The sequence below is a fragment of the Macrobrachium nipponense genome, chromosome 15 (genome assembly GCF_015104395.2).
Source record: "Macrobrachium nipponense isolate FS-2020 chromosome 15, ASM1510439v2, whole genome shotgun sequence".
Lineage (NCBI taxonomy): Eukaryota > Metazoa > Arthropoda > Malacostraca > Decapoda > Palaemonidae > Macrobrachium > Macrobrachium nipponense.
Genome location: NC_087208.1, coordinates 76,108,315 through 76,133,597, shown reverse-complemented (window position 1 = coordinate 76,133,597; position 25,283 = coordinate 76,108,315). Strand labels below are relative to the sequence as shown.

The 25,283-nt window shown below is 34.6% G+C and overlaps 1 protein-coding gene across 1 annotated transcript in view; it reads right to left on the bottom strand.

The window, feature by feature from the left end:
- The window catches only part of LOC135195072 (piezo-type mechanosensitive ion channel component-like), a 347,594-nt gene that overhangs the window by 80,426 nt on the left and 241,885 nt on the right, over positions 1 to 25,283 (bottom strand). Inside the window, exons 34-37 of the mRNA XM_064221446.1 lie at positions 20,920 to 21,072; positions 19,610 to 19,725; positions 18,982 to 19,118; positions 18,272 to 18,429 (exon numbers count right to left, since the gene is read on the bottom strand). Of these exons, the coding sequence (XP_064077516.1) occupies positions 18,272 to 18,429; positions 18,982 to 19,118; positions 19,610 to 19,725; positions 20,920 to 21,072 (564 nt within the window). The remainder of the gene's footprint in view (positions 1 to 18,271; positions 18,430 to 18,981; positions 19,119 to 19,609; positions 19,726 to 20,919; positions 21,073 to 25,283) is intronic.

Below are 25,283 nucleotides of genomic sequence, written 5' to 3'. Positions count from 1 at the left end.
TTTACTGGCATCGGTAGGCAGTTACAAGTTTTGGTAGACAGTTTATCGGCGTCAGTAGGCGATTTCCAGCACCGGTAAGCGGTTTATTGGCAGCAGTAAGCAGTTTATCAGTACTTTTAGCATCGTAAACGCTATTATATTACCATAATTACTGTGATGTTCCAATTATTGACAATTTTTGTTTATTGGTGCTTGGCCGAGACAGGAACTCCTGCCGTTAACCGGGGACTGTTATAGATAAGATGTGGACAGCACTTAAAACATGATTTTACTCTGGAAGCCAAATGTGTGCTAAAACATGTAGACTTGAGAGTGATTCATTTGGTGCAAAAGTGGTTCTGACATGTGGATATATTATGGCCGTTTAGTATCCTTCTGGATGGACTGATGAAAAAGGTCAGAGAAAGGAAACCTGGTGTAGGAACAAAAGTGTGGGATAAGAAAATGAGTCATGACTGGAATATAGAATGTTGATATTTGCTGATGACACAGCAGTGACTGATGATACTGAAGAGAAATACATAAACTAGTGAAGGAGTCTGAAAGTTTCCAAGAAGAGAAAGCTGTGAGTAACTATGGGCAAGAGCAAGGAAAAGGCAGTGATGAATGTTTGCACAAACGGTGGAACAATGGAAGTCACTGACTGGTAGAGATATTTGAGAATTGGAAGGATGGAAGCCATGATTTGGAGAGATAATTGGAATGGAAGATGGAAGCCACTGACTGGTAGAGATATTTGGGAATTGGAAGGATGGAAGCCACTGACTGGTAGAGATATTTGGGAATTGGAAGGATGGAAGCCACTGAACTGGTAGGAGTATTTGGGAATTTGGGAAGGATGGAGCCAGACTGGTAGAGGATATTTGGGAATTGGAGGGTGGAAGCCACTGACTGGTAGAGATATTTGGGAATTGGAAGGATGGAAGCCACTGACTGGTAGAGATATTTGGGAATAAGTATAATGGATGATAACAGGGTGAGAGAAAAGGTGAGTGGTTGAAGCTAGGATGGCTGCAGTTGTGGCCATAAGAATGGGAATGTTTATGGAAGCTAAATTGGGAATGTATGAAAGGGTTGTTGAGCCAACTCTCCTGCATTGAAGTGGTAAGGTTGTTGAATGTAAAAATAGAAAAGTTACTAACACTGTTGAGATGAACTGTTTGCATGGTACAGTAAAATGAAAAGAATTTACAGGATGAGAAATGTGGGGACATGTAGATTTGGTAAAAAATGTCATTGTAGGTGAAAAAATGGATCAGTGTATTTTGAGATGGTCTGGTCATATGGAAAGAATGCATGAAATAATATGCTGCTGAAGCATATTACGCATCATACAATAATTTCCAAATTTAGAACAGCCCCTCATTTTTGTAATGTGAATTCACCCCAGTAGATAAAACTACCAAAATCAAGATTGACCTTTGTAACAAGATTTGTTAATGATCTTACCTCAAAGGTTAAAAGATTAAATGAATATAGGAGATGGCACAGAATTAAAAAAAAAAAAAACTGAGTGGTATGGAGAGTGACTAAGCAGGTTGAATCATGAGCTCACAACTGCCTCATATGGGACCGAACAGCCTATGAGGCTAAGAAGTGGACACAGCATACAGTCAAGCTATTCTTAAAAGTTATGTCCAAAATTATACTTACAGAATGAGTAGAGGACAGTGATCTTTTAATGCTACTGAAGTTAATCCAAATTAAAAGAAAAATCTGGATCATTTATCAGATAGCAAGCCTTTCATTATTTTTTTCAAGAAAAGTACAAAGAGTCACCTCAGATGTGAGGACACCTCACCCAAGGAGGACAAGTACATGCCATGCAAAGCTGAAAAATCTCTGTGAAGTGCTGACCTTAGAGGTAAATTTAGCCTTGATTTGATCCTTCCAAAACATTTTACTAAAGGAATCACTTACAAGTTCAAAACATTGATAAAGCTGTGTACGTAGTTTAGTTTCCAGAGTCTAAAACATTATTGTGAAGGTAAGAGCTTACAACAGATATGAAGGAAAGTGACCCTACGAGCATTGAGACAAATTGTGCCCGCCCTTTTCGGAAGGCTGAAAAGAATATATAATGATTTGCAGATTCATCAGCACATGGATGGAGAGGACTAAATGGGATTTGGAGGAGTACAATTAAAGGAAAGAGGGAAAATGTTGTGTGAGAGAACAGAAACAGACTAATGTTATAAGGTACTTGAAATGAGTTTATAGACTGAAAAGAGTCAAGCTACCTATAAGACTGAACTATGGCTGTGATGACTACCAGATCCTATCAAATGCCTGGGGAACATCAGACGTAATTAAGTTCTTCAGAGAGAGAGAGAATGGGCAAATATGAGTACAATTACCAGTATACAGGAGAGCACCTGTTGATTTTGCCTTATAAAATTTTGGTGAACAACAGAAAGACAACCTAAATGACTCTAGTATGTGCCTGAGAGCGTGGATGGATATATAAGCTACCAGTACATAGCAATGGCAGGAAATATAATTTCTGCAAAGTAAGTTTGTAAATTCCAACAATAATAAAAGGAAAACAAAATATTTTCATCCCTAAGGGCAGAATCAAGACTAGCATTCAATTACAGTAAATAAATATAAATAAATAAAAACATTTCAAAGTGAATCAGTGAATGTTCGTTTTATGTCTTCAGTATTACAATTTAGGCTGCATAGAGTTTAATACCCAACACAACTATATAAGACAACACCTGAATGGATAAAAGGTTGATATGAAAAAAAGACACAACTATTAAAGCAAGAGAATTTCTTATGGTTGATAAGAAGAGGTGACTACTGTTAAAGCTAATGAATGTTTTAAGTTTGATACTATACTCTGTGAGAAAAGCAAACCAGTTTGGCAAGTGGATATTATTTGTTATCTATAAATTAAAAATATAAAAGAGAATTCTTGAGAAATCATGCTTGCCTTCAGTTTACCTCTGAAACTTAAAAAAAGGCTACCAAACTGACCATCCAATTATGTACAGCAGTGACATTATTGTGGTCATGAGCAAAGGATGGAAAAAAATGAGGTTTCCAAATCTGATAAAAAAAAATTTTTATCACAACCCTATCACTTATAAATTATAGCCATATTCATGGTCTGCATTTCTCCTCAGTTTCTATAATCTTTTATCTTACAAACAAGGGAACACCAATAGTAGTATGGAACATGTGCCACTTGGGCTTACAGGCAGCCATCATTCACTAAGTGGTAGGCTCTTAGTCACAATCAGTTCACTTTGGCTTTTCTTTATTGTACTAGCCTACAAGAGAAGGATAATGTGACTGTCTTTTCTTCTACAAGCTTTTTCAATAGTATGTACTATTAGGTATTTTAGGGTAAATCTGGTAATTTTGTTTTACTGAATTTATACTCGTCTCTTTTTGTTCTGTGCAAGCACTTCCAAGCATTAATGATTTGTAATGCATCTTTGAGTGCATCAGTTACATCTGTATATACTGCATGTAATTATTTCTGACTAAAAGATTTCACTCTTATAGTGATTTTAAGATCATATACTGATTTCTTTATTCTTATCACCTATAATCCAGTTTGTATGTGCTTCATTATTATGCTGCCTTGTGTACTCTATGTTTCTCTTGCCAAAGGCCTTGGATCCTTCTGTCATCTAGTGCTTTTTGTGTGTTATATTTTGTTTATTTTCTGTGTTCTTTGCATTACTTTGTCTCCTAAGATGTGTAAAGTTTTGCTAGGTAAATCCTGCCATACTTCCAAGGTAACTTTACATGTAAGACGTGTCATGATTGATTGCCTGATCAGTTTTGTATTTCTTCAAAAGTTAGTGTATAAGATGAGATAGGCAACAAAAGCTGCTGTAAAAATCTGTTTCAGAGCCTAAAGCTTCAATGTCCAAGTCAGCAGCAGAGTTTTTCTTCTTCCTTTGTAGCTGTGAAGACCCATTTGTTTTTGGAAGGTGCTGCAGCTTACTGCCCAGTGGCAACCCCATCTAGCTGAGCCATACCCAGTCACCAGCCCATGAAGTGCCAGTTTCACAGTCAGGCATTTCAAAGAATTTTCAAAGTGGCATCTAGTAAGAGATATCAGCTGTGATGCCAACTGCTGTCAGGACTGTGAACCCAAGTCTTCCTGCTTCAGCCTTGAATCTGCCAATTCTGCCCATTACCCCATCTGGCCCCAGTCTCCTTCCTCACTTCTGATTAGCTTACCTCCCTGATCCCTGTCAATAATTCTTGTTGCCAATTAAGTATCTCAGATATCCTGCTGGAAGACTTAATGCAGCAGCATTTGAGGCATTCAGTCCATGGGACTGTCATTGCCATGCAATTTCCAATACAGGCTAACTTACAGCAGCTGAGGGTTGAAGAATCCCACTCATGACCCCCATTTGTCATCTCTCACCTTATCCAGATGGCCTGATACCAGTCACAACCCAACTAGAGGTTCACAGCCAGGCATTTCAAAGAATTTTGAATGAGACCTCTTTCAAAGTGGCATCTAGCAGGAAATATCAGCTGTGATGCTAACTGCTGTCAGGCTGTGAGCCCAACTCTTCCTACTTTAGTCTTGACTATGACAGAAGTCAGGACTACCTGTGGTCAAGACAGTAACTGTGAATGTAACCAGGGTTGTGACTGAGATAGAGGCAGTGACCGTGAACTCTTAGCTACATAACTTTGGGCAACTTGACTCTGGACAACCCAACCAGTCAATATACCCTTTAACGCCGATTGGACGTATTAAACGTTGACATAAATTCTGTCGGGTGCCGATTGGACGTATGGTACGTCGATATAAAAAGTTTTTTTAAAAATTCACGGAAAAATACTTATAGGCCTACCAGCCAAAAACTTTTGAATCACGCGCCTTGGGGGATGCTGGGAGCTCACGGATCAAGGCGTTGTTTTGTTTACAATCGTTACGCAGGCGCGCAAGCGCGAATTTCTTTCTTATCGCACTAAAAAGTATCAGTGACACATCTCAGAAATTATTTCGTTACATTGACATAATTTTAGCACCATTTTAAATTAACCGTTACATGGAGTATTATATTTGAAAATGTGCGCAATTTCATGTAGAATACAACAAAAAATACTCATGATTGTAGCTTTTATCAGTTTTGAAATATATTCATATAAATAACGATGTGCCAAAATTTCAACCTTCAGTCAACTTTGACTACCGAAATGGTCGAAAAACGCAATTTGAAGCTAAAACTCTTATATTCTAGTAATATTCCATCATTTACCTTCATTTTGCAACAAATTGGAAGTCTCTAGCACAATATTTCGATTTACGGTGAATTTATGAAAAAACTTTTTCCTTACGTCCGCGCGGTAACTCTTCCGAAAAAATCATAAATTTTTTCGTGCGATTGTCGTAATGTTTGCACCATTTTAAATTAGCCGTTACATGGAGTATTATATATGGAAATGTGGGCATTTTCATGCGCAATACAACTAAAAACAACCCATGGTTGTAGCTTTTATCAGTTTTGAAATATTTTCATATAAATAACGATAGGTGCCAAAATTTCAACCTTCGGTCAAGTTTGACTCTACCGAAATGGTCGAAAAACGCAATTGTAAGCTAAAACTCTTATATTCTAGTAATATTCAATTATTTACCTTCATTTTGCAACAAATTGGAAGTCTCTTGCACAATATTTCGATTTATGGCGAATTTATGAAAAAAAAACATTTTCCTTAGGTCCGCGCTGTAACTCTTCCGAAGTTTTATATGTGAAAATGTGCGTAATTTCCTGTAGAATACAATAATAATTAATTGAAGGTTGTAGCTTTACTCCTTTTCGAAATATTTGCATATAAATCACGATAAATAGAAAAAAAACCACGTTTGGTCAACTTTGACTATCGAAATGGTCGAAAAACGCAAATGTAAGCTAAAACTCTTACAGTCTAGTAATATTCAGTCATTTATCTTAATTTTGAAACAAATTCAATTTCTCTTGCACAATATTTAGATTTATGGTGAATTTAAAAAAAACTTTCCTTCCCTCCGCGCGCGGATTCTCCGCCGCAAATCTCCGAAATGCGTACGTCGCATTCTCGTAATATTTGTTCCGTTTCATATTAGGCGTTTCATAGAGTTTTATATATGAAAATGTGCACAATTTTATGTAGAATACAAAAGAAATAATTAAAGGTTGTAGCTTTTCTCATTTTTGAAATATTTGCATAAAAAAATATATAAAAAATTAGACATTCGGTAAACTTTAACTCATCCGAAATGGTCGAAAACTGCAATTTTAAGCTAAAACTCTTACATATAGTAGTATTCAATCATGTATCTTAATTTTGAAACAAATTGGAAGTCTCTAGAACAATATTTAGATTTATGGTGAATTTTTGAAAAAAAAAAATGTTTACGTCCGCGCGTTACGAATTCATGCATCATTTTGTGATAATATTTTCTCTGTGTTGCTTTGATCGTTTTACAATGTGTTATATACCAAAATGATCGCAATTTACTGTAAAATACAACAACAAAAATTAACTCATTATCTTTATCCGTTTTGCTCACAGCGCGATTTGAAAACAATTATATATGAAATTTTGTTTTCGCGCTATCATATATCGCATTATTTATATATGATAATGATATTTTTTTGCATTTCTGATGGTTGCATACTAAACTTCAGGCAATGACAAAAAAGGAGCCAAAAATGAACTCTTAATCTTGAAAACTAAGCACGCTGTGAGTTTTTGAAAATAATATTTTTTCCGCTTCGGCGCTCACTCCGAGACCCCCTCGGCATATGGGAGATGATTTTTATTATACCCTTTCGGCGTTAAAGGGTTAATTTACTTACAACTGGCTGATGATTCACAGCTTGACCAATGTTCCTATAGGATTTGTTTGCTTCAAGACTGGTCCTTCTCTAAACTACTGAAACTTTTTTAAAGCAAGCTACAGCTTCATTTACATCACCTTCAGTCACGTCACAGTCTTGCTAATGAAGATCAACATCATTAGAGTTGTTTCTCCAAGAGTCCCAGGCCATGTCCAACTGATGGGATTGGGTGTTAGAAGCAAGCGTTCAATGCTGATCGAGACAGCCAAGCCATCAGAGGACATCAGCAAAGCCAAGAGGATGGTGTTGTCTTTTGATTGGAGCTAAATCCTTCACTGAACCTGCTGGTTAACGTCATGAAGTGGGATTCAGTGAGAGCTCTTTGACTTCATGTCTCCCTTAGACATCATGGATCTGAGAATTTTGGACCTACTTTCCTCTTCCCAGAGAGTATGGTCATGGAGTTCTTAGAAAAGATGGCTTCTCCAGCAATCAAACCTAGGATTTTGAATATAACCAGTGCATCAGTCCTGTCCTGGCAGCACTCTACTCAAAGTTTATGTTATCATTCAAAGTTGTTACTGCATCAGAGGCACAGGTAACTGAGGATTCTGGTAGGCATTCCAGACATTTGTATTCTTTACCCCACACATGTTAACTCAAGCCATCAAGCCTGGATGCATCATTCACCCTTTTTGACATTGGAAAGGTAGATGACAATGGCACAGTCCTGTGGTAAGGGGCTTAAGTAAATAAGAACAGTTCTTCTTCATGGATGGTTCTTTCATTAGTGGGAGCTTGTGGACAAATATTCTGGCGACTACAATTGTCAAGGACAGCTGTTGACTTTTCTTTCTGAAGTCAAGCCACCACTCTCATCAATCACTGTTAGTAGACTATGACATTACAGAAACAGGTGATACCAAAACTTCACCTGGGTTCCACTGTCATTTGTGTTTGGTGCTGAAGGAAACAGAAGGATGGTCATTGATAACTGACCCCATCCTGCTGAACAAGTTTGTGCTGGGTGATGGAGGTGTTTCCATTTTGAATCTTGTGTTTCAGCCTTGCAATCACTCCACAAGTTTTCTTACTTATCTTGGCACCAGTGGCACCTTGGTGGCACACAAAAAGAATATGACTTCACAGGTGTCTGGAATATTGATTGGTGATGGTGACAATGGCAACAGAACTGTGATGACATCAAGTTTATTGATGCCCAGGAATCCATATCAACTTTAAGAAGTTAGACCTAGTACCATCAGCAAGCTCTACATATCTAGGTATGGATATCAATATGGGAGCAACTTTAATTCACCCCACAATGGATAGCATAAGGAGGCTGTCCATCTTGACCCAGAAGTTTTTGGCTGAAGCCACATTCTCCAGCCAAGTTATGAGTAGAAAGGCAGGTTCTCCGAGGTTCCTTCAGGTCACAGTCACTACAACTGCTACTAGCATGGTTGTGGTGGGCAGAGTCTCTACCAGAAACATTTCCCAGTCATAGCCTTGAAAGTTCCTTTGTGGTGGCAGAATTCTTTACCTTCTTGTAGAAATTCTGTTGGTCCAAATATTCTGATGTTCATGAATCCTTAAGTCAAGATAGGGTAGTATACAAAATACACCAACAGGATATAAGAACCTAAATTTTGCAGGACATGAGGCAGCTTATCAACTTCCTTGAGTTAAAGGCTGTCTTTTAAGACCTCAAGGGATTCATTGTGCTATTGGAAGGAAAGGCATAGGTGTGATTACCATAAACAGTGGTGCCTACTTGGAGAATCATTGTGGAACAAGATCCAAGACTATAAAAACTAGCATTGGACATGATCATGTAAGCAGTAGCAAACGATGTGAATAAAGTACCAAGGTTTGTCCCAGGAAGGGAAGACATACTAATTAATAGGATTGGTACATTAGATGAGGGAAACTGGTTCTTCCATCAGAATGACAGCTCTTTGGCATTAATGGAATGCAACACTAGTGGATCTGTTTCCAGTGAGCCTCAATAGCACGCTTCTGGTGTACAGCTCAGTCTTGGTAGACAAAAAGCTTTAGAGATAAATTTGATGACGCATCCCTGGTACAACCTGGATATGTGTGCATTCCTGCACGTTGTATTCATGAGGATCACCCTATGGAAGCTCTATGTGTCAAGGAATGTGAAAATGATACAAAATCCTCTCCTCTGGCTGCAGAGGTAGTGGTTTGCAGATCTCCATCCATGTTGACATGGAGTTCTCAAGATCTGTATGGTATCAGAGCTATGGATTTCTGGAGAGACAACCAAAGCAATTGCAACAAGTTCTACCAGTTTAGGTGGCATCAATTCTGTAATGAGGATGGTGATGGCGGTGCTAATTCACTTACCTGCTGCTGTGACTGGAGACTTCTGGATTTTTTTTTCTGTGGCAGAAGTGTAAACGAGAATACTTCCCTTAGTTTTTGAGATTTGTGGACTAGACATGAGTTCTTCAGTACAAAGTAAAGAGGCTTATCCAGCATTTTGAGAAGATTCCTTGATGGTCACCAAAACCTCCTAATAGGGATCTCTCCTTCATCCTGAAGATTTAGCAAGGCTTTATATCTGATCTCAAACTTGAGACTGTTTTTTTCTGGCATCGATATCTCTTCAGGCAAATCAGTGAGATGCAAGCTTTTGATTCAAGAATTATGCAAGCCAGGTGGAAGGCATTATCACCTCTTCAAATTAAGCTTAAAAGTTCTGACAAAAATGTCTTAAGTGTAGCAAAACCCTAACCACCAGGTACCCAAGACCATTCCCCAATACCCTTTGCCATCTCTTTTCTTACATCTTTCATGGTAGAGAGACTGATTCAAATCCATTGAGGGCCATGCAACATTACTTGGAGAGTACCCGAGAGTCAACAAGTGACACAACTAGACTTTTTTCCTGCATATGGCAAGAAAGAATCGGTTCATGAGGAAAATGGCCTCCTACTAACCAAGTCCCTCATACTGGGAGCCCAGAGTGACAAATTGCAAAGTAGAGCGGGTAAGGCTTCCAGTCCATGAAATCAGAGCCATCCCTACTTCTGTTGCCTTTTAACATTACAGAAATTTGTCTTCTGTTCCAAATGTAGGTATATATGATGGTACCATCTCATATTGCTAGGTTTTGTTCGTGATACCTAACTTAAAAATGGCTGGTGTGTACTTGTACTTGTTAGGAACAGTAAGTGTGGTGGAAAAATATTTACATTTGGAGGATGATGTGGAGGGAATCATCAACTTCGTATTGCTAACTATTTTATTCATTCACTACTGCCATCTCAGAATGTAGACGTCTGAGGCTATTAGCCTCTGTGTTTAACATGAATTAACACGTACCAAGAAAAAAGCACCTTGCATTACGTTCTCAAATGTTTATCCTTATATACATAGCAATCTTTAGTTTCCCAAGTCTTTATCACTGATACGATACAGGTATCGTATTATATTATAAAGTAGTTTACTCTTACAAGACTCGTCCAAAGGATCGTCTTTATTAATGGTAAAGTTTAGATTTTATTTATTAAATCAAAGTTCCTTAAATATTTCATAATGGGTTATGAAAATTATGGAAAATTTGATGAAATTTCCTTAAATATTTTATTTCCAAAAGTTACATTCATTATTGATTATATTTTGGACATTAACAAAAATTTTTTTTAACTGTTAGTAATAAGATAGTCTGTACATACAGTTCGTTGTGTATTTCTAACTGGGTTAATTAAAAATGCTGCAGATCTTATAAACTTTCTTCAAGTGATCTGTTTCCAAACCTGACTCACGTCGACTATATCTTGGACTTTTATACAAAAAATATTTTAGCTGTTAATGATACTCTACTATCAGTGAATATTGTATTGGGACTAGTTGTGCGCAATTCATTCAATATTCATGGGTCAAATGGGAGTGAACACCGAAATTGACATTTTAAGTACGTATAAATGAAAGATGGGGTTGTGTTGAAACAAAATTAATATTAACTGCACATAATTAGTATACGTACAGCATATTCCTACCTTTATGCCCTTCTGATCTTAAAGTCTACACACAAAGTAGTGAGTGTGACTGATGGCACATGCACCATACTACTGCTGAGCACCTTCTGTCTCTTGGACAAAAAACTGTAAAAGTATGGGGGTATTTGACGACTACATGTGGACATATATGACTGGCAGGTTTGTTAAAAAAAATTAATTCTGTATCATAAATTTCAGTGTTTTTGGTCCTATCATTTTAGTCTCATTTGAACTTGAAAAAATTAGAAAAAAGGAGATTGCATACATTTACATTTGTGCTAAATGAAAAGTTTAACTGAACTTTCGTTCCTGTCCATAAAAGAAACATAAAAGAGAAGGTCTGCAAAATTGGAGGAAATATGTAACAACTGAAAAGCCATCTCAAGTTAGAGGCAGAATATGATACCTGGAGATTGAATAATGGTTTAAGAAACTTAGTAACTTGGAAACCTAGATATGATAGGATATTAAACATGATTAACATAGTTCTACAACTGATGTCAAAAGTAGTGAAGCTTACAGGACAACATAGTACATAAATTAGCTAACTGATTTAAGAAATTAAGGAATACTTGTAAATACAATACTATATAACTATAGTCGATTTTTTTAAACCTGGCAAACTTGTACTTAACTTGCACTTAGCTGCTTGTCGCTGATTGGATGAATGTCGTGTTGTCCGAATCTCTCAGTTTTGTTTTCACACTGTTTCAGAATTGTGATTATACGGCCATAGATTGAGATAAGAGCCAAATTATGTAATGTTATGTAAATACCTGTTGTAATAAATTTAAGCATTAAGAAGTTACATATCAAATTATTATATAATAGTTAACAGTTATGAAACAGCACTCTCCGAAGCTGTAGACTTGAAATATGTTTCAAACGCATAAACTTTAATGTTTAAATTTCTAGCTAGATTTTTAGCGCAATCGGGCCATTGGTGGTTTGGAAAAAAACAAAACGTATTTATTGTACATTGCTGAAGGTTGTTAACGCCTAAGAACAAAATACTAACGTAGAAATGTAAGCTTGTCAGAAAATTTGGGGTGGAGGAGTTGTGGGAGGAACAGCCTCGGGGTTGACAGAAAGTTGACGTACTCTCAGCGGGAGGTTCAAATGCGGGTTGTGGTGTTTTTGTCTTCATAGAATATTAAAGATGTTTATTTATCATAATGTTCATTTTTTGCAATTCAAAAGTACTGCTCACGGAATGTCATTAATGTTTTAGGATATGTATAAAGTTGCTGTTGCTGTCACCTTAATGATTTATTTCATTGTCTTGCTAGGGCCCCGTGAAGTGAAATATTGAAAAACATTCATTATTATATTACGGCACTGACTGGTAAGCCTACTGCCAGCAGCATGCATATGCCTTGTGTTTGAAGTGCCTTCATCTCTGCTTTGTTCCATATCGTCTCTTGTGGCCATGGCTGAAATGGGTGAAATCGACGACATTGAGCCAACTGCTCGATAGCCGATTCTAAGCTGATTGATGATGGTGGTGTGTGCAGACGACAACTCGCCGGCTGTTCCTTTTTCAACTCCTCCACCCCAAATATTTCGGCAAGCTTACATTTTCTACGTAGTATTTTGTTCTTAAGTGTTATACAACCTTCAGCAATGTACAATAAATACGTTTTGTTTTTCCCAAACCACCAATGGCATGATTGCGCTAAAAACCTAGCTAGAAATTTAAACATTAAAGTTCATGCGTTTGAAACATATTTCAAGTCTACAGCTTCGGAGAGTGCTGTTTCATAACTGTTAACTATTATATAATAATTTGGTATGTAACTTCTTAATACTTAAGTTTATTACAACAGGTATTTACATAACATTACATAATTTGGCTCTTATCTCAATCTATGGCCGTATAATCACAATTCTGAAACAGTGTGAAAACAAAACTGAGAGATTCGGACAACACGACATTCATCCAATCAGCGACAAGCAGCTAAGTGCAAGTTAAGTGCAAGTTTGCCAGGTTTAAAAAAATCGACTATACACACACACACACACACACACACACATATATATAATATATATAATATATATATATATACTCTATATATATATAGATATTATATACTATATATATATATCTATATAATATATATATATACTATATATATATATATATATAATGTGTGCGTATGTAAATAAATTTTTCTGTTAAAACAGAATCCGTCTCAAGTATAAAAGGCCCATTAAAACACTCTGGTTTAAACCTAAGAACTATAGTTCAGTGGACTGACTCCCACCCTTATCAGGTAGTAAATGACAAAAGAAGTTACATTTGCAAAATATAAAGTGGGAGATATGAACCTTAGGTGATGCCTTTAGTCACCGTTCAGCTGACGTTGGTTCTGTCAATTGTCTTAATCCACTTCTCGTAGCCTTAAGGAAGATATTGGCTATATGGTCAAAGTCCCAGGCCCCGTTGGAAAGGTTGATCCTATTATCTTGTTGTTTTATCAGTGAAGGTTTTACCATTTGACATTTGTATCAACAGCTGCTTTTGTATAAAATTTGGGATGAGTTCCAATCCATGGTATGGTTTGTTATTTATATGAAGGAAAATTGCCAAACGATGTTGTTCGTATCTAACTGAGTGCTCATGTTGATTTAATCTTTCTGAGAGAGATTTTCCTGTGAATCCATAGTGTGACTTATCAAAACCCTAACAAAGAACTTGAAACAATAAAAAATCAACTTATCTTATCAAAATACCCCAAGCACATAACAGAAAAAGCCATACATAAAGCAAAGAGCATTTTTTACCAACCCACAAAAAACAAAAAAAAAGGAAAAATTCACAAACTAAATCATAATCCCTCACATGGATAATTTACGAGAGATCACACAAACTTTAGGCCACCTTAACCCTTTCATCTTCACTTATCCAAATACATTGGAGAAATCCTTAATCAATATTCAGAAGAAACCAGTATCTAAAGACGTAGGAGTCTATGAAATCCCCTGTAAGGATTGTGATAAGTCATACTATGGATTGACAGGAAAATCTCTCTCGGAAAGATTAACTCAACTTAAGCACTCGGTTAGATATGGACAACATAGCTCGGCCATTTTCCATCATGTAAATAATATGAATCATACCATGGATTAGAATTCATCCCGAATTTTATACAAAAGCAGCTATCAATACAAATTTCAGATGGTAGAATCTTCACTGATAAAACAACAAGATAATAAGATCAACCTTTCCAATGAAGCCTGGGACTCGGACCATATAGACAATATCTTTCTTAAGGCAATGATGAAGCGGATTAAGACAATTGAAGGAACCAACATCAGCAAAGCGGTGACCTCAGATATCACCTAAGGGCATATCTCCCACTATATATTTTACAAATATAACTCTTTTGTCATTCACTACTTGATAAAGGTGGGAGTCAGTCCACCAAAATATAGTTCTTAGCTTTAAACCAGAGTGTTTTAATGTGGCTTTTTACTTGAGACTATACATACATATATATATATATATATATATATATATATATATATATATATATATATATATATATATATATATATATATATATATATATATATATATATATATATATATATATATATATATATATATATATATAGTATAGTATATGTATATGTATAGATATGTATATACATACACACACACACACACACATATATATATATATATATATATATATATATATATATATATATATATACATATATAGTGAAGTCACTGCTTCGTTGTCGAAGGAGTTACCCTCCATGGTGTGTGCCAGTTTTATGGTGACTAGACTAATATCAAAGAATATCTTTTAGCCTGGTCTTGTAGCCGGCTATTATGCCATAAAGATAAACACTATGACAAGTGATAGAATATAATGGATTCAAAGAAGAGAAATCGCCTCTTTTGCAGTCTTGACATTGGAAACTGTGTGCAGCTTCGCTGAAGACAAGACAAAATGCCTTCTTGTCTTTGAGTCCATTATACTCTATCACATGCCATAATTTTTATCATTATGGCATAATACCTGACTACAACACCAGGCTAAAAGATATATCTTTGATATTAGTCTGGTCACCATGGGACGCTGGCACACACAATGGAGGATAACTCCTATGAGGACTCAAAAGTGACCACCAAAAATAGGTTTTTCCTACGTCAACATTTGTTATATACATATTATACACACACACACATATATATATATATATATATATATATATATATATATATATATATATATATATATATATATATATATGTATATAAGTATATACACAGTGCTCCCCGTATTTGTGGGTGATGTATTCCAGACGGTCGTGTGTACCTATTTTGTTGGTTAAACTCAAAAAAAGCCTACTAAAAACTTTTATACCTGGTTTTTTTAAATAGTTTTATCACAAAAAGTGCATATTATGACAAAATTGATACAAAAAAATGGAATTTGTGGATATTTCTTATAGAAAAATAATGCGAATATGCTAATTTCCAGTAAATTATGGGTAGATATGGTCCATAGAGAAATCTGTGAATATACAGGGATCCACTGCATATTTATATATATATATATATATATATATATATATATATATATATATATATATATATATATATATATATTGTGTGTGTATATATAATATTATATAATATATATATATATTAATAGTATTATATTATATAATATTATATATAATATATATATAATTATATATCAATAATATTATATAAATATATATAATTGTGTGTAATGTAATGTGATATAATATATATATATAGTAATATAAAATGTGTGTATGTATAATGTGTTATATATCATTATATATATATATATAATGCTTGTATGTATATGTATAGCTCATATATATCTCTATATATTTCATATAGTATCTATATAGATAATATATATCTATATTTATATATAATATATATATAAATATATTATATATAAATAAAGGTTTTTTGCCACGAAGGAAAAAATGAAAAAGCTTTTTCATTTTTTCCTTTGTGGCAAAAACCTTTATTTATACATAGCATCACGTTTTATATACTTCGTGATCAAGTTATTCATATATATATATATATATATATATATTATATATATATGATATATATTATATATATGTAGATATACTATATAATATATAATATCATAATATTAATATATTATACACACACACACTGTATAATCAATAATTATATGTCAGCAGTAGTCACATATAAAAGTGACTCTGTAAGCATTTGGCAACTGGTTGTGGGAAATAAGAACAGAAAGATCTGAAAAGCATATTTTTAATTATTATACTTATCTTTGTCCATGACCAAAAGTCACCCACATGATATGGCAAATGACTGGGATCATTTATATTGTGACTAGTCTGATGCAATTTTTGGAAAGTACAATAACAGCAATAGGAGAAAACTTATACCAAAAGACAAAAGTAAGTACACAGCAGAGGAAAAACTTTTAAAAGTCATTAATAAAAATTACTCACCAGTTGGCAAACATTGGTAGTTTTAATATATTTACCAATATAAAGTATCATTATTTACAATAAAATAAGTTATAACTTTTAAATGAAGAAAATTTATGAATATGGAATTTGCAAGAATATTTACCATTTGAAATGGGATAGAATATAGCATACAGTTTATGCTTTGAAAAGCAACAGAAAAATTTTAAAATTAAGCATGAAGTACTAATTATTTAAAAGGTTAAACATACCTTTAGCTTCTTTAATTTTGATACAAGAAAAGAAAAGGATGAATTTCATGGATACAGTAAACAGAAAGGAAAAAAAAAACTAAATAAATTTGTTGCTAACCAGTAATATAGTTTTCGTGACTGAAATTACCTCTCACGGAAAAGGATAAACATATATTTACTGACTATGAATTACTAAATTATTGTGGACTTATTTTTAATGTATACAATTTAATTAGGTTTGAAAAATTAAATAATTTGGTAAACATGAGTATATTAATTACGTATATTTAAAAAAAAAGATTTGACATTAAAAAATTACTTATGCAGGGTACTGGGCATGAAATGTTTGTTTTAAACTAACCAATCAATTTTTTAGTACCCTACATCTGCAGTACTGTAATTTCCAGATACATCTCCAAAGCATAATAGTACCAGCTTCTGCCTGTCTGAATTGGTATCTACAACCATCTTCATAATTATAACCTCTTTCGTTTTGATACTTAATTCTTAAAAATAAAATGAGTTTTTTCATGTACAAATGCACTACTATACCAAAGTGTACCCAACTGCCCATCCCTCCTTAATGCAGCTGGTGAATATTACACCTGTCCCACTGTCAGAGGTGCTGATGTACCTGGATGCATACTCGGTCGAAGCAGGACTATTCCTTAATTCAGGGACATGTGTGGAGATTACACCATGAAGCAATGGGTTTGCATATTAAAGAAATTTATATATTTTTCCTTACATCTAAAAATAAAACTTATATTGCATTAATTTAGTATGTATTTAAATCAGATCGCCTATTGTAATGGCCATTTCCTGACCTCTGTACTATTATTGAACTAAAGGCTTTCCAGTGCAAGTCTCGAAGCTGAAGGAGTAGATTAATTCTCCTTCATAAGTAGAATTCAAACCCACGCCAGCTTAGGATAATGAGATTAGCACTAAACCACTACACTACTAAGATTAATATGAATTTCTTTCAGATCATAAGTACATATCTGGTGAAATCCGATAAATTTTTCCCTCGAGCTAAATTTACCCATTCGTCCCATGGTAATGGAAAACTAGCAGCAAAAAGTACTTGTGTGCATTTTATATTTGAATTAATAGAATATGTGGCTAACAATAACCAGACTTAGTAATCTAATTGCAACCATTACAATAGAAATATATTTGGCATATGCAACCAAAAATATGTTCCTTTAGCTTAAATGCCTTTGTGACAAGTAACTTCCTTACTGTTTACATCCTACTGCAGCCATTAGAAATATGCCTTATAAATGTAATTTTTACTTAAATCTTGGTGGAAAAATTTCAGAGATACATTTGTAATTTTCAGTACACCATTTTCTTAATTAATGGTTTAAAAATTTCATTAGGAAACACTTTACAAGAGATCTGGATATGTTTCTTTAATATTATTAAGCCAATAAATAGTATCAAAACATGAAAATGCTTCAGCAGTATTTATGATGAAAGAGAAGACTTAGATGTCGTTGGGAGTTACAGAGACGATTTATTTAGAAAACTCTTCTTCCCACCGTTATTCCTACATTAAGGGGTCGGTTGCCTGATGCACCTTCTCCAATGCCTTCTATCAAAGGCACCATCCTCCATCAAACCTCTTCTCTCCATATCTTCCTTCATTTAGAAAACTGTTTATTTACTAACCAGGAGGAGAGGAAACACATTAAATGAGTTTAAAGAAACTGGTACCCACCTTGAGCTTCCTTTTTTCTTCTGAAAGAGAGTTGGCAACATAGCGATAGTCCTTGGAAAGTCTGTTTAATTGATGAGTGGCAGATATCATCACAGATTCCATAAACTCCCAACCAAATTTTGCCCACTGGACAATTTTTCTTAAGACTGGAGCCAAACCTAAAGAAACAAGAAAGAAAAGATATTTGATTAAGATACTACCATGTATGTAAAATAGTATTCTCTCCCCTTTATTAGATTTCTTTAGACTTGTTTTAGCTGATGCGAAAATTGTTATAATAATGTCCTGTCTAACCTTTCTGACTGGTAAGTAAAATTCTGATTAACAGAACTAAAATTACTTATCATTTAGCTTTATTTATAAAGAACAACTGATAAGTTTTTTTTTATTATAGTACTTATTTTAAATTCTCTAATGCTTATTTTGAATAGCAATAAAACAACAGCAATTCAAGAATTTCTTCAGGGATAAATAAAAAAAATATTACATTTTACTTGAAAACTATTAAGCTCAGTGACTTTCACATTCAGTACAAGAAAACCTGAAGTATCGGCTAAGTTCCACAAGACAAATATGGTTTTGCAAAGTGCTATTCAAAAGTCATAAATAAATATTGAACGTAGTCTGCTGCTTGCCATTGACTTTAATATAATCAGAACTTAAACAAAAAGAAAATATTATGAAAGTAATAGACTAATCCTCTAAAATACCTTGGGGCTCTTGTGGCTCAATTTCAGAATAGTCATGAGCTGTGGAGTCATCTGCCAGATATCCTCCATCCAACTGTGGCAATGGAGGTAGTGGGGGTAAGGTAGAAGGTGGCCTGGGACGTCCTGAGAGTGGTGACCTTACAGAAGGGGAGAATGAAAATGAAAAATGAAAGCATACTGCTAAATTAGAGGCAAGTTTTGAGGATAACTTGAGAAGGAAACTGCAATAGAGTTTAAATAAGAATTTTCTCTCATTAACCAGTCATACAAAATCAAGAATGTATTCCTTTTAAAGTCACGAATACTGACCTGGAAAGAAAAAAAGAACTGTTTCTGGCTTTGGTAACATTATCTTGTCATCTCTCTGACCTTCGCGTGTAAATATGTATTAGTTAACCATATCATATAAGTTGGGATATTATGCAAAAATTATTGTTAGTATTAAGAAGGTGCCGTGATTAAAAAGATTTTTCAATAAATGACATGATTAAACATTGGGCAGTGAAGGAAATGCCTTCGTCTTCATCACAATAATCTTCAGTGTTTGCATCTGCAGAGCAGCAGGTTGATGATAGAAACTGGGAAAACTTACTCTTCTAAAGTTAAATCTCTACAATATCAACTGTACCTCTGAGGAGGAGGTGACAAGGGTAATGGTGGTGGCGAATGAGGTACAGCAGGAGGCGAACGAGGACGGGGATGAATACGAACACTTCGTGATGTGGTGCGTGATGTCCTTGATCCCTGCCAAAGAGAAAAATAATTAACGTTCATTCTGATACTTATATTGTAGCGAGTTACTCTAAGAGGACTGCGGTTACAAAAACTAAATAAATCAAACTCACCTGACATCCAACAGCTACCAATTTACTGAAATTGACAGTAAGATTATCTGCCAGCAGAAAGCCCATGAATGAATGGATCTTCAAAATAGCTATCTTATATTTTTCATGTCAATACATATTACATATTTTCTTCCATGAAATTACTGTAACCAGTGGAATAAAAAAAAAATTTTCTTAACAAAACATGTTTTCTGAGACATTATTGAAGACTGGCTTTCTATTCAATGACCTGTATTTTTGACAAATACTGCCTCCAACAGAAGGATTTCAATGCAAATCTGAGTAATTTGGTGCATAGAAAATGGAATAACTATTTATCAAACTCTAATAGACATGTCTCAACAGTAACCTTGTAAGGTTTGGTAGCTACCAAGGTTACAGAAAGCAATACATACTGATGATAACTTGTTCTGAGAAGTCTCGAATGGCATGATGGGAAAATGTCTAAGCTACTCACTTACAGCAAATTACAAAAGCAGTCGTAATGCTGTAATGTAACTCTTATTGCGATTCCTATACGTGTACATGAAAGACATCATCATATACAAAACTGTCCAAGTCTCTGACATAAAACACACAAGAAGCAAATTTCTGAACTCCATCACAACTATACTGCCTTGAAAGGATGGAGTTTACATTTATTTGATTATGTTTGCATTGCCTAGATCAACCTATAATTACAGTTTGTTGTTTTTCAATATTATAATAAACGCAAGATGATACCTTAAAAATATATTACTATTACTAGTATTACAAACAACTTCCTGTTTTTATTTAGTTTAGACATAAACACATTTCATTAGTTTCTGTTTTCATAGTCATGCTGCAGTGAAATAAATGATGATGGATAGAAAGTAGATATGTTAACACACATTGAACATAAAACCTATAGCTTCTAACAGTATATTATGGACAGAAGGCACAACTTAACATATAGCAGACAGTAGACAGCACATCAATAGGCAACATAGTACTGTACTTACCTCGGAAAGGCAACATACACTAAAATAGACTGCTCCAAGACAAGAAGACACTAGCAAAAGCATCTGTTGCTTTCAGGAGTAACACAAGGCAATAAAATATTGTGACCTACCATTGAAACTTGAGACCGGCCTGAAAGTGTGCGACGAACAGGTCTCCGGATGAAGGAAGACCTTCGGGATGCTGCGTCCGATTCAGATAAACGAGCAAGCTTGGCTTCCTCAGCAGCTTCAACGATGTCTGTCTTTAAGGCCGAACTCAACAGCTGTCATGATTTATTGGACGTTTAATGGAAATCAAAAGGGAATTTAATTGTTCTTTAAGAAACCTGACTGTTCTTCATAGCTTGTTTAAGGTTTACATGTGCTTATTCAAACTTTAGTCCAGATCTGATCTCAAAATGATATTACAAAAGGAAGCTTATTGGGACCCAGAAATAGATGCTTGGTAAGTATGAAATTGACTAGGCAGTAGACATCTCCAGAAAGGCTGCATGGTTCGTCTTGGGAGCCAACACCATTCAAGCATTACATTCGAATTAGTATATCATTAAGAGTTGCTACATCCTAATGTTTCTCAGTTTTTACAGGAAGCAAATCTGTACAATATTAATTTATCAATATTCCAATGAGCTTCCAAGTGATATAATACCTGAACAATGAAGCAAGGGTTAAGCATTATGTACTTTTCATTTTGCAAATTTCATTCTGACATGGAGCAGAACCTTGGGGTGTAAAGTGCTCAAAATGCCACTATATAAACACAGCAACTGTTTCTGAAGCTTCCTAGTCTAAAACATATGCATGAATTTTTAGAAATTCACATCAGTACATATACATATTATGGCTATGAAAAATTAAATCTTGCTCTGGAAAGGCCCTAAAATCATTCAGCACTAACATTTTATAATATCCTTTTGATGTAGATACAAAGCCTACAGGTAGCTGAACTATTTGGTTACATCTCCATGATATGTTACTCATAGTGAATAGTGTTCAGATAATAATTGACTATACAGAATTAAAAGTAAGTCTTGAAAATGTGTCGTCCCAGGCAGTTACAAATCATAACTTCTTGAGAAATAAAACAGATACAACTCAAATAGTATACAGTGTAACCCTTAATAAAGTGAAACAAAAATCAGTTCCAAAGTTGGAAATGAATCCAACAAAAATGTAGGAGAGCTCTGCGACTGGGTGAGAGTGGCCAGATACTCAAACTGTTTGGTGAAGCACCTGTTTATCTTTAACAGGAGATTTTATTTAAGGAAATTTCACAGAAGCATCCCTCTTCAAATAAAAAAAGAGCTATATCTTCTATCAGTTGAATATCTCACTTCTAGGGAAAGCATCTTGTATTTACTACCATTAAATGCCATCTCTAAGTCTTGGTACGATGTAGTTGACAATTAAACTTAAAGAGAGGAAATCGATTCCAGTTAACTAAGAGGATTCTGATCGAGATGAGCCATGTCAAAACCAGGTTAGTGGCAAAATTAAAGTTTGATGGAAATCACATTCATTACATATTGGCAATATTCCACTTATCAGACAACCTTCTAGTGTCAAAAATCAAATTTGCAGCATATTCTGTTCAAAGTTTGGCACCATTCTGACTTGTACGATTTTGTTACCACTGAAATGTCTATCTTTTTGCTTAGTATGCCCCAAAGTAAGCATTTTATGATGACACTCCAAAATAACAAATAACAAAATAAAAAATTAGTGGTAAATGAGTTTTAGGAAGTTATGACTTTGTTCAAAGTACATCAAACCATCAAACAAAACAGTTTCTAGCTGCCTCTTGAACACTGGTTTATGCTCATTCAAATATTAAACTGTTTAGTTATTTAAATTTTACCAAAGCATTAAAATATGTCTGTAACTGTAGTGTGATGAGTTTCAAGAAAGGGGATCTAGGAACTCTCATGTTACAATCCGACGTTGAGGGCCCTACGAGGGACTCACTATTGGCATAGTGGTGGTGATCTGGTAATATCAGACTGTATGGCAAGTGTGGTTGGATTACTCCACACATGAGGTCATGTTTAAATTATAATGAAACCATTCCAAATGTTCTGACTCATCTCTTTGAGGAGAAGTGCCTTTCCACTACCACAGTTACGACATATATACAACAGTGTGCTGTTAGAGCCCTTGCTCCATTACTGAAGTCTTTAGCTCTCTTCCTTTAGTCCTCTGTGCTGCAAACACCTGCTCCTACAAGGGCTCCTATTACCTGGTCTTTGAATAAAGTTCTTTGACTCCAGTCATCTAAATTTAGTGGTCTCAATGCAACTACAACTACTCATATGCTCCAAAGGACAGCCTTGTTGACTGCCTTGGCATCAGGAGCCAGGATATATATTGTAACAATTAGTCGTTATTTGTTTTAAACAATCATTATGATTGTTCCATTGTTTCTCTTACCCGACAGTGTTTATTGTCATGGTGAGGAAGTTACTTTTGTCGTGGTGTGAGTGACAGTTGTAGAAAAGTTTTGGATGGCGAACTGGGAGGTTCTGGGAAACCTCTGCTGAACAGGCAACAGCAACATGTGGGAATGGCAGTATTGGAGCAGCTCAAAGTCCTTTTGGGATTGACTTCAACAGAGCTTGAGGGCTCATCATCCTTTCGTGTGTGTTTGACAATTCTTTTGAATTTGTCTGTCTATTTTGCTGCTTGGGTATTCTGTGTCTTAGTTTTTTATAGTGCTGCCTGTTTGCATTATTGTTATTATTATTTATGCTGTTAGTGTGATTGACTTTTTATTAAGATCTTTCATTTTTGGTGCCGAGCAAGTGTATGGCTCTGATTTAGTGCAACGTTCACTTATGATTTATTTCTGGTTTATCAAAGGTTTTGATTATCTATTGTTTTATAATTGATTACTGTATTTTTGCCACCCAAAAACCTGGTCTCAACTGTAAATTTAACCTGTAAATAAATTAATATTAAGATTATTTTTGTGTTTTGTTCAGTCCTCCTCCTTTATCTGTCTTGCCTTTCATCAGTCATTCCATCCCAATTTCTTATTTTTATTTTGAACCTGCTGGTCTCTAATAATGAGATCATTACAATTTATATATATATATATATATATATATATATATATATATATATATATATATATATATATATATATATATACAGGAAAACCTCGTTTTAACAGACCCGGAATCAACTAACATTGGATTTACTGGACAGAATCCAGCCAAGGGTAGTATAGCCTAGGATGACTGTTAAATTATAAAACCATCAGTGTATAGGATAGCTTTTGCAACAACAGGTATCTTATGAAAAATTCATTATGTAAAAGTGATGTTATTACAAATTCTGTTTTACTTAATGTATCCTTAAAAATTCAAAATAAATGAAGTAACAAAGCCGATTCTATATCATGTTTTTCCTAAACATATTGCCCAAAAGGAAAGCATTGTTTTATTTACGTTTCATTGCTGCCACAAACCTCTAACAATACGATAATTGAAAACTATTATTTACTACCAAAATGACGATGAATTTTTAGTGAAACGAATATTATGTTATCCTAAATGTTATTACTACTGTAATCACATTACCTTTACAATTTTGAAAGGATACTGAAAGATAACGTTGCTGTGGAGGCTGCCATAATTCAAAGTTTACTTTTTGTCAGCTGGCTGGCTTGCATAGATAAAAGCTGATTTCATTGATATGGAATGTTTCCTCGAATAAGATAGTTATTATGAAGATATGACAATAAAAAAATGGTTATATTATGTATTGATCGCTAATCACAGCAATACAATAATGTATGATAATTATTGCTTGTATGACTGAAGTGTTCTAAACTTATTTACCACCAAAATGATAATGAAATTTTAATGAGAAATGATATTATGTTATCCTAAACATTATTACTACTGCAATTATACTACCATTAATGTTATCCTAAACATTATTACTACTGTAATTATACTACCATTAATGTTATCCTAAGCATTATTACTACTGTAATTACACTACCATTAAAATTTTGAGCATTACTATAATTCGATGTTTATATTTTTTCAGCTGGAATGGCATAGATAAAAGTTTATTTTATTGATATGGAATTATCCCTTAAATATGTAGGACATGGCATACCCTACCGATAAACATCACTTAGGGCACGGAAAAAATCAATGCTTCACTTCAATGGGCTATCAGCTTTAATGAACAACCTTCCCCCCATTCATCCGTTAAAATGGGATTTCACTGTATATACATATGTATATATATACTGTCATACCCCTACATACAAAAGTCCCTACGTACGAAAAATCCAGGTTACGAAGGCAAAGACGAAAATTATTTTGCTTCTGTGTACGAAAATAATTCAGGTTGCAAAAGGGTGTATGTATTGTAAAGTCCGAGATTCGCCCGGGCCGCTGAGAACAATTTTAAAACTTGCACGCCCCCAACTCAGTAGACTCGCCACCATCCTCCCGCTCTC